Source organism: Argiope bruennichi, chromosome 5 (genome assembly GCF_947563725.1).
Source record: "Argiope bruennichi chromosome 5, qqArgBrue1.1, whole genome shotgun sequence".
In the NCBI taxonomy this organism is placed as follows: Eukaryota; Metazoa; Arthropoda; class Arachnida; order Araneae; family Araneidae; genus Argiope; species Argiope bruennichi.
This window is the reverse complement of record NC_079155.1, coordinates 84,294,308-84,306,276: the sequence shown is the minus strand read 5'-3', so window position 1 is coordinate 84,306,276 and position 11,969 is coordinate 84,294,308. Positions and strand designations below refer to the sequence as shown.

At 26.3% G+C, this 11,969-nt stretch overlaps 1 protein-coding gene across 4 annotated transcripts in view; it reads right to left on the bottom strand.

Moving 5' to 3' along the window:
- Positions 1-200: 200 nt before the first annotated feature.
- LOC129968460 (fasciclin-2-like) overlaps positions 201-11,969 on the bottom strand; it is a 92,081-nt gene continuing 80,312 nt past the window's right edge. Inside the window, exons 14-18 of one of the 4 annotated variants that reach the window (XM_056082347.1) lie at positions 10,014-10,251; positions 8,677-8,748; positions 6,263-6,319; positions 5,367-5,462; positions 201-2,216 (exon numbers count right to left, since the gene is read on the bottom strand). In XM_056082347.1, the coding sequence (XP_055938322.1) occupies positions 2,117-2,216; positions 5,367-5,462; positions 6,263-6,319; positions 8,677-8,748; positions 10,014-10,251 (563 nt within the window). In that variant the 3' untranslated portion in view covers positions 201-2,116. The remainder of the gene's footprint in view (positions 2,217-5,366; positions 5,463-6,262; positions 6,320-8,676; positions 8,749-10,013; positions 10,252-11,969) is intronic. The other 3 variants (XM_056082349.1, XM_056082348.1, XM_056082350.1) reach the window with 3 other exon arrangements.

The window sequence follows — 11,969 nt, the reverse complement described above, 5'->3', positions numbered from 1 at the left end:
GCATGCCTAGAATATACACTACTGCCAAGTTAGGGTGAAACAGAGTAGCATCCTTACTAAGATGAAGGGGGACTCTAAAAAGATTTCAACCATTTTATTTTCATTGTTTAGTTGAAATAAAAAATAATGTGCTTTTTAATTTTTTCTTCAAATGATGAAAGAACCGATGTGTATACTTGGATGATTAACTGAACACAACATAACGTTTATGAACAAGATTTTATTCTTGATTCATGCACACAACATCACAAGGTAAGAAGAGAGCAGCAAGCATTCCAATATATCTCAGAACAAACACATTATAATTGTACAAGTATTTCATTTGCCGAAAAATAGCTGCTCATACAGATGGTAAGGCTCTGGCACCCACTGATTTTTCCTTTTGTATTTTTACATTGTATATATACATATATAATAATGCTTTCATGCAACTAAGAAGGCTAGAATTTGCACAGCACATATCACGGAGATTACAAGTAATAATGATGTACTGAATGGATCAGCTGTGCTAAGCAGTGTAATTGGTGCTGCACCGAAACTGCTGATGTGTCGTAGAGAGCAGAATCATATTTTTTTTTCTTAAAAAGATTACCATTGTTTTAATAGCCCATGAAATCAATGCATATTAAAATGGGCAATGTACTAAATACAGTTGTAAAAAAACTTTTCAAAATAATCACTGTAAAGGTGTTATACAACTTTTTTGCTATTTTTCCCATTTATCGTCAAAAGCAATAAATTTATGGAAAATATTAAAAAGTTTTTTATTTTTAAATTGCTTATAAATTCAACTTTCCTTTTTTTTATATTTAAACATGTATGAAACAGTCATGGTCATCAAAAACGCATCTGAAATAACATCGATTCCATGAAGAAAATACTACTTTCGCTACTTCGTTTGAATAAGTTCAGTAGTGGAGTAAATAATGTGGCATTATTCGTTATCATAGCACTTTCAGATCTATTTCTTTGTTAATGCAAAGCCCAAATAAAATGAAAACACATCCATTAGATTCACATTATTTACATAGTTAAAAATTCATATTTTTATCCATGAAAAGTTTGACAAGTGAAGTACAACAAAAAAATGGGGGGGGGGAACTAAAAAGACACACACAAAAAAAAATCATGAAGTGTGCGGGAGTTTCAATTAGATGGGAATACATTCTACATCACTGCATTCACAGGCAGTGTGAAATAATAAAACACACGATAATAAAAAGCAATATTCTTTCTTTTTTTTACAAGTGAACATAAAAATTGATGAAGTGATATAAAATAAAAATGAACTGAACCACATGAAAAAAGACATTAAAAAAAAAACAGCCAGCACTTTGCAAAAATGAATTTGAAAAGAAACGCACACACACAATAAGCAATGATGATCAAGTAAGTTTATGTGATGAAAGGGCATTTTCTTAAATACAAATATGCCATCAAGCGAGCTAACAAAATCAACAACAAAAATACTTCAAAAATATTATGGAATGATTTATAAACACATAACAAGGAATGAGTAATCTCAAGAATTATTTGTTCAAATAGAACCGTAGAGCTAAATCCGCAAAACAAATGTTGATGCTGATGACTTTATACATTTTTATCAGAAAAATCTAATACTATTTCAGATCTTTTCTTCCATTTTATATTTCACGATGAAAATTTCATTTTGTAAATTTTATCCATAGCAAATGTTGACAGAATGAGATTACTTAGGTAGCTGAACACAGTCCAAGGACAAGCATGTTACACATTTAGTTTAACTATTTCTTTAATTCAGTGATATTAGATATCGTTGTTATCTTTGATGAGAGTAGAAATTTGTTGAAATTCGCTATATTTTTTTAAAAAAAAGATCATAGACATATATTACTGGAAAAAGACAAACAGCTGAATAAATCAGTCTTTGGAACAAAAAAAAAATTGTTTAAATGAGACTTTTTCTCTTATTAACATTATTATTATTTTTTTGGTATGACAGAAGCAGCAGAATGTTAAGAGTTTTTGTACCAACTGTCAAACAACAATTATGAAAAGTCATATTTTTCCCATTTAAATTATGTTAGCATTTAGTGCAATGCTAACTTGAATGAAAGAATCATCATCTTTGGTCATTCTACACTAGACTATCCTTGGCAATGCTTGACTTTGATCCTTTGGGAGATTTATTTTTCACATCATCTGCTGTGCCATCATTAGCTTTAGTATCTTTAGCACTGAAAAATGGCAAATAAATAAATAAATATAAACATTCATAAAATAATAAGAAATATTTTAATACCATCAGTTAAATAGTAAAGAGACAGGCCGATACCATAGTTAATGTTTCTACATGTGTGTTAGACACTACTATTTTTCTATAAAATAAAGCAAAACCTTGATTTGATTTTCTAGTTATTGGTTAATTAATTTAGTTCTGAAAATTAATCTAAAAGCTTATTAAAATCCCTATTTGAAGTATTCAAGCTCAGATATTTGAATGTTAACTAAGTAATTAATATCCAGAGATTGTAATTAATTGATAATTTATACTGGAAAGTTATGAATTAACTATTACAAAAATCATATAGAGTAAATTATCAAGTATCACCAAACTATTATTGGAGAAAAAGTTTCTTTTCTTTCTTTTAAAACTCAAGAAATTAAAACACAAATTTTAGTTTTGTTTTTCTTGCTTACATAAAATATCTCATAAGAGGACTCATTATTAGCATTTCATCTATTATATAAAATATCTTAAAGTCCCCAAGAAATTAATTTAATAAAAAACAAAATTTGTAAAATAAAAAAAAATATTTATAACTGAGGAATTTGTTCATAACTGTTTGATTGAAAAATACAATTACATTTGACAAAATAAAAGAAAAAAAAATCATGTTTTGAAATTAAGCTATGAGTGACTATTGTAATTTTTTATAGGTATTACTTTGCTGTCAAATTAAATTACATATTTTAGTAAAAAAAAATTGAATAGTTAATTAATGGTTAATTAATGTAATTTATAAACACTGCAAACATTAAGCTAATTTTAATTATAACATTTTTTAATGATAAATTAATATGGTTAATTTTGTATTAAATTTAAGACCAAGGTTTTGCTATGTTGCTTAATGACTATATCTAAGACTAATGTAGAAAAAATACATGATATAAAATAATAAGAAATTAGATGCAGTGCAGATGTTAATTAAAGCAACAAGATTTGTGTTAGGCAAATCAATATTAGTAGCACAGTTAAAAGTTGAGATCAACACAAATGAGTGAGATACTAAACAGCTGTGAATATAAACTAAAACAAAGAAAAAAAATTTTCTGAAGAACTTCATGGGAATAAAATAAACACTAAAAGATACACATAGTCAAAAAACTCAAAAGTCTAAAGAAATCATAAACACACTCTCCAAACTTTTTCTTTAATTAACATCTGAAGAAGAATCTTTCTTCTCCTGCTAAATTTTCAAGTGAAATCTTATTTATTTCTTGACCGTTTCTTGAGCTACAAATCAAATTCCCCCACAGCTTGCAGTTAAATTGTCAAAATTACACAAAATGAAAACTGAAAGTCATAGTTGTCAATATCTACCACAAATCTTAATTTGAGATCGACTGTGAACCAGTTCTTCAGAAGCAGGCAGTGCATTGAAATCATATAATGTGAAGAAGAAGAAAAGAGTGCAGTGAGGCTCATCACACATTTTAATAATTAAGAAAAAAAAATGAAACCTGATAGAAATAATAATGAATGAAATCTGAAATGATACAATCTTGTTGATCTACATAACGTCCACAATTCATCAAATGTTCATAAAGAAAATTTATAACAAATTGAAACCAAAGGAAAAAACAGAACACAAAATGAGATGGCAGGCAACATCCAACAGAAGACATGTTTGACAAGAGTTTGAAAACACAGATAATTACAAGAACAAAATCAAGAAGAACACAAGACTTTTTGTTTCATTTTCAAGAGTGGGACAAAGAAGTCAGCAAGAGCAGTAGTGAAGAGATCAAATTAAAAAGATATTTTGAAAGAATATGTCACATAAAAAAATTAATCTAATTTTCTAATTTCAAGTAAAATAAATTACTATCTACTTAACTACAAAAAAAAAAAAAAAAAAAAATCAAATTATATTTAATATTTTTAAGGAAAAATTGCTGGAATGATATAATTATTATTTAGCATTGCATATCTTAAAAGTAAAGCAATGTACAAATTAATTTAATTGCAATTTTCTCAAAAAGATTTCAGTTTTTAACAAATAATACATTACAGCATTTAATATAATATACGAACAGGAATATGATAACGCTGAAATAGTGAAATAATTTTAAACTATTTTCAAATTTACAAAAAGCTAGAAACAAGAAATCATTAATAAAAATGTTTTTAAAGGTTCAAAAATGAAATCTTAAGATTAAAATATTTAATTTCATTGGAAATCCTAATCACATACAAAGCATAAATGCACATTTCATCATATAATTTTTAAAAAATGATAATAATTTTTAGAAATTAAAAAAATAGCTACATTGTTTAAATAATTTAAAATGTTCCAATTAAAAAAATGTACAAACTAAATTGTGTTAACTTTTATCAAATGCAGGAAGTTTAGCTTATATTTTAAAAAGTACAATACATAAAATATTTAGACTCAGTTTTATATAGTAACTGTTTTACTATTAAGGGTGCTTTTGGATGGTTTAGAGTCAAGATTATTATCAGTTCATTTTACTTCATTTTTTCACATTTTGAATTTATGTTAAATCTTAATTTAAAAATAATAATATATGGCAAAATGACAATCTGTTTTTGTTCTCTCAATAAAAACATTAATAGGTGTTTAAATAATAAATTAGACTATTATTATGAATTTATTTAAAAAATATCTGCATTACAATAATATTTTCCAATTTACTTGGCAGTATCCAAAATATGCTATAATTTCTAAATAGAGTAAAATTATACCATGATATATTTGTATATCTGCCAATTTTACAACATCAATTCAATGTATTTGACATTTGTTTTATCTACAGTTTGGTAATAGCCTCTATAAAAGTAATAAAAAAATGCCATATAAATAAATACAATAAAGTATAATTTATGACCAATACAACTAAGTATTTTAAATATAACAATACTAACTTTACTTATACATCTAAAATACCCATCTAAAAACCATAAACTAATAAATTAGAAATATTATGTCTGCTGATAGTAAATATCATTAATTTGAATATTTTATGTGACATATCTTCAAAATGAGTCACCAGTGAAAAATGGGAGAAGAAGGTGCATTCAAGATGGATGCAGACAATAGAAGGGTACAAAGCTATCGAGCATAGATTGTTCCCGAGCTCACCCTGCAGAGACAATCATTGGAGTATCTTCATTAGCCACTTCCCCTTCGTTATCTTTCTCAGTTTCTTCATTCACCTTGAAAGGCTCCTTCTCTTTGCTAAAGGGGCAGAGAAATATTACTCAAATCTATGATCACCCCAACATACACCTTCAAACAAAAGGAGTTAGCTGTGGTCCAACCTAGAGAGGAAATCAATCTCCCATGCATAGTTTGTGTATTCAATTTTATAGGCCATTTAAAAAAATAAGCATATGTTCAGTTTATTTATGATGCATATTTGATGAAATGCAATACTTTCAGTGAGATAATGTGCAGCATGCAGCCCATGATGCTGACTTAAAAATTGTGAGTTACAGATTTTTTTTTAAAGGCATTCTGTTTTCAAAAATAAATATTTTGAAGTAATTTCATGCATTTTTGGCTCAGATTTAAAACTTACTGATGCTACTATTTTTTGTTATTTATAATTACAATACCAATGACTGAGATAGCAAATGTGATGTATGGTATTGTAGAAAATAAGGTAATATCATTTTATATCTTATGTTGTAAAATATATGTATGCTACTGAGGTAGGAAATAAAAATAAATATGGATAGTGTTATCTTAAGGAACATGAGTTCAAATGATGTTCAATTATGTTTTTATTATTATTATTATTTATTTTAAATGTTACATCATAACAGATTAATAATTTAAAGAATATTTGTCATTTAGATTAGGATTTAAAAAGTATAAACTTATTTCATTTGACTTCTTCAAATGCAATTTTCACATTTACAAACTGAATTTGTTTATTTAAGTTGTTGAGGAACATTTGATAACAGAAAAATATCATTTATAATAAATCCATAACACTGTCTTCAACAAAAATATAATATAAATATTCCACTTACTCGAATGCAGGATTATCTACTTCTGTTCTAGTTTTCTTTTCAAAATTATCTCCTTTCCTAAAAGAACAAAGTTCTTTTAGAATTTAACATCATTTGAAAGGAAAAATTTACGAAATTCTTAACATATTCTTACTTAAAATAATAAACATTTAAAGCATAAAGAGTTAAAACACATAATGTATTACTCACAAAAGCTAGAAAAGGTAACATTTGAATAGAGATCAACATGAAAGCTTTCTCATAAATCACATTATGCATAGTAAGCTAATTCAAAAGTTTTTCTTTTTCTTTTAAAAGACATTTTTAGAAAAAAATTTACAATGTTCGAAGAAGAAATGCATATGCTTAGCAAAGAAGGGCTATCACAGATATTTCATTTAAATGTAACATCAGCATTTTTTTATTATGAGATTTTATATATATATGGGTTTTTTTTCTTCAGCTTTTATGAAAGTTAACAAGAAAATATGAATGCATATGAGAGATCTGCTGAGTAGAAAATATAAATTGATCAAATATTTTTACAAGCCCATTCTCATTTAAATAAACATATCACATAGGTTTTGGTTGCATTTTTATCAAAAAATATTACTTTTTTTTCTGCAAGTTATCACCCTCCCCCAGCTAATAGAAAAAAAGAAAACTTTAAATAATAAACCTAAAAATATAAATTATTTGATCAACAAAAGGGAAATATTTTAAAAAGGAGGGATTACATCTTCTTAAGCTGTTAGGCACAGATAATGAAAAGCCACAAAAAAGGGAAGATATAACAATATATATATATTGTTTTTTGCCATGCCAGGAAAACTTTCCACACGCACTATTATGAATTTCTGTTTTAGTTTTCGAACCAATACAATAAAAGTTTTTACATGAATGTGATTGAAAAATACGTAATAAACAAATGCAAATTATTTGCTGCCAAAAATAATATAAAGATACATTTAAAAAAACTGAAATATGACCAGTAAATTGATTGTGTTGTCTCATAGCAAAATGCATTTTAAACCATAAGATTTAATTTAAGACATATACTGTCCAATTTTAAATTATAAAGGTCATTTAAGATAATAAACACTCTTGTTTCTAACATCAACAATCACTATTGTATTAGTAATTATCATAAATAAAATAATTCTGAGTTTGAAGTCTCATTATCAGAAATGCAAGAAGACGACCATTACATTTCATATGGTTCCAAAGAGAACACATAAATTAGTGCAGAAGATTTGTTAAGAAAATCTTTTAATGCCATATGGATCAGAATGATTACAGAATAAGTTAAATAATAATTAATGCCTTCCATTACTTGAAGAAAATTATAAGATACATAAAATAATATAAATATATAAGGATAATATGCTTAGATCATTCTTTATTTTTCAAGTAAATTTTTAAACATTTCTATTAAACGTCTTGTCAACTCATGCAAAGAGAAAATACAATCTTGAATGTTCTTAGAATACAGAACAAATAAAGAAAGAAAAAACTGGAAAGATTTTCATTAATTTTTTGCTCAAAAATGGTATGCAAGAAATATCACCCCCTCCCTCTACAAATGGCTGATGCAAGAGTTTTTTTTTTTTTTTAATTTTTTTTTTATTGAACATTTATGAATCCCTTGTGCACCACAAAGTATCACACGGGGCTTACAGAAGTAAGTATGTAACACATTACAAAAAGAAAAATAAGAAAATTTAACAGTTATGAAGGATTACATATGTCAACAATAAATTTACAGAAATTTTCAAAAGCACTTCTAGTGGAAATAAGTTGGTGAAACTCTGTGCAAGAGATTGCCCTAGATTATTAGAATTCACTCCATTTGCATTATTAAATCTACTGAATCTTTAAGTATAGAGTAGATCATTTTATTCTGATATCTAATTGTATGATCATGTATGTGGATATATAGATGGATTGATTGATAAGGAAGAATTATAAGAATGGGTAGCTCTTTAAGGACAGTCAAAATGAAGAAAATCTTATGTTCAAATGACTTGTAAAGGGAAGATATCCCTTTCTGCTAATTTGTTAAAATCCCTGTTTTAGGAGGATATTGAAGATTTTGACTAATCCCTGCACCAAAGGTTGATCACTTTATTGCATTAAAACAGTTTAAGAGGTAATTTTTGATAATTTTAGCATACAAAGTAAATATTCGATTTTTCAACTGTCTGAGAAATTATCTTTCACATACAGAGACACATAATATTGTTTAGATATGAATTATACAAACAGAAATTCATAAAAAGAAATACAGTTATGGCTTGAAGATCACAATTCCATGCAGAAAGCAAAATCAGAATTTAGAAATCCATGCACAGCAGTTTCATGCTGCAGACATTAGATAACAGAGAGCCCTGAATCAACAAGTATTTATGATGTAAGTTGTTACATTAAGGGCTTACTCAGTAACAGTGACAGCAACACTGTTTGCATCGAGTTTTACATTTCCATTGTTTGTGTTTGCCTCATTTCCTCTGGAAAATAATATTAGTGAGTACAATCTATTAAAACTATTCAAAGAAATACAATTTAATTCAATTAAAAATGCTATTACAATAGCATATATTTCTTCTCAGAAAGAGAATATGTCCAATCTTTTTTTAATAATTAAAAATAATAATAAGTGGACACTATTATACAACTAGGAACCAATATCAAAATGCACACTTCCAAATATAGATATTTTTTTAAATTGGTATAAAAACTTCACAAGATTTCTAATACTACTAATTTTTTCAAAAATTATTAATTGCACTATCAATACTCTCTCTCTGTTGCATACAGATACTGCACATTTTCATGCAAATGGTTCATTTTTTTTGCATGTAAATTACACACAGATAGAAGTAGTTTGCACAGAGTACAAAAATTCATAAAAGTTGGATCCATATTGCATATTGAAGTTTCTTCCCAATCAGTCGCCAAAAGAAGAATTCAATTTAAATATAAAATTTCAAGAATGAACTTAAGACTTTATTCTCTCGTGTTCTGTAAGATAGGTATGAGTAAATAACAGATGGCCATAAAATTTTTATCATCAAAATGTTACATATAAACTAACATTACATATACATAAACTGAAAGTGTACCAAAGAATGAAGCTTAAAAAATTTTTTAGTTCTTTTCACACATTATTACAAAACTTTGTTTCGCATAAATGCAAGAATTTGAATTGGAGAAAAATCAATTCTGACAATTAAATGAAAGATAATTAATAAACTATCCCTACACATTTTTTAGATCTTTGAATATCCTAAATCATTTAAAAAGATAGGCGCTTTTTCATTTATTAAGTTCTATTTAATAATTAGTTATATTAAGTTCTAAAAATATACTATAATATAATGTTACACACATATGAAGAATAATAAAGCAGCATTTTCTAGTTGATTTATCTTTAAAATAAAATGTTAATAGGGAAGAACAACTCAAAACAAATTTCTAAGAGTTAAATGACATAACTGTATGAAAAGAAAGGTTTCGAACAAAGCTTGTATTGTGACAGGAATATATATATATATATATATATATACACACATGAGAGACAACAAGCTGAGCTAGATTGTGTGTTTGAGTTTTCTAGATGGCATTGGTTTAAATTTTTATAAGTAAAACTAAATAGGTCTTTAATTCAAGCATTATTCACACATGAAACATCTAAATTTAAAATAAAATTTTATCTAATGAATAATAATATATTAGTTCAAACATTAAATGTTAAATAAAAACAGTAACATACCCTCCTTTTCCATCTTCAAATGCAGCTTCTTTAGCTTTTTCATTGGCCATAGGTTTTGCACAAACTCGGCTTCGCAGGAAGAAAACAACTCCCCAGTGGTACCGGACGTAGCAAGTTATATCGATAATAATAAGGATGACAAGCGCAACAGCAACAATGATGGCAAAAATCGCACCAATGGATAGTGAACTTGACACAGTACCTTGGTAGCCATTACTTTGGTGCTCATGTTCTGATCCTGTGATGTCAGTTGAAATATTTTTTTTAATTAAAACATATCAAATCAAAAACTGAGTGGGTAATAACTATGGAAAAATATTATAAATAAATCATAGAAAAAGAATCACATCCACTTTATTCTGGTCTTGCACAAAAAAATAATAATAAGAGCAGAGAATCAGTCAATAGATTACTAGTTTTTCTAAAATAACTTAAGACATAATAAACAAGAGGTCCTTGCTTCTAAATTTGGTTACACATGAAAAACATCTAAAGCCCTCTGGGACAAGAAATTTTACAAATTTACTACTAATATTAAATAGATTATAAACTAGAGTGCCAGAAATTGTTTTTTTTTAACATGCATATTCTAAAAGCATCCTTATAAAATGTTTATAAGTAGATTATAATTTTTTATTTTCCAAACAATAATATAAATGGCTTAATAAATGCATAAACAATATCTTAAAATGCTTTGTATACATACATGATGCTTATAATATCCATAGTATAGTTTTAATTACATCACTTTAATAAACTCTAAATGAATAATACTAAAAAAATTATTCAATAACTATTAACAATTAAATAAATTAAAAAGTTAAATATGCACAAATTCCTATAAAGCAATAAACATTTCCTATTAATAGGAGAATACTGACATTAATTTAAAAAAAAATATTTTGTGATTTTAGCATTGTTATTTTTGTCATAGCTGACATCTTATACTTATTATCAGTACATAAAAATAAATAGAAACCTTGGTTCATATAAGCCTCATGTGATGAATAATTTGACTGATGAATAAACAGCATAAATATAAAACACAAAGTAACTTTGACAATGCATTATATCCCAATATGGAGCACATAAGTTGTTGAAAATCAAAGCCATGATTTCTATAAAATGGAAAAAAGGTAGACTAAAACGACTTTTATAAATTCCTTATTTGTGCCAATCATTTAAAATAATCCTTATCTCCTTTTTTTTGAATAATTCATAATTGAATTCCTGAATTATAAATTTATGTATATAAAGGATTACAAAAAACATGTTTTGCAATAGTATGAATTCTATTTCATTTATCAATAAAATTTGTATGGAATAGGAAGAAATGAGTATCTTAACCTGAGTGTAAAAAAAGTATGGAATGTAAAGCAACAAGGGTTGTTATGTCCATGAAGTAATTATTGCATGGAATATTATCAATAGAAAGCAATAATATGGTCTACATGCATATTTTCAAGGTCTTGTAATTTTTTTGGAACATTTAAAAATGGATCCTAAAATAAAACACCAAGGAAAAGACTGTACAGATAACAAACTAGTAAACTTAACTTAATTTCTGCATCAACATCTGCATATATTATCAACCTTTGAAAAGTTGAGGAATCATTAAACTAAAACACACTTCAACTACATTTCCTTTTTTGTTATAGTTTTAACTTTCTTTATAATTAATTTTGCATTTGGAATTTATATGCAAAAATATTGTAATAATTTCACAAGCCAATTTCAAAATTCAAGTCTGCCAATTGAATTTGATTATGTAAAATAAAGTTCTTGACTCATCAATACATAGTTTTCAGAGTCAAATTAAAATGTTTCTTCCCAATGTAAAATTTATTATTATTAATATAATATTAAACATAATTTCTAATATTAATCTTATTCTTAAAGTATATATTTATATCAATTACTTCACCTTAAGATAAGCTAAAATTTATTATACCTAAT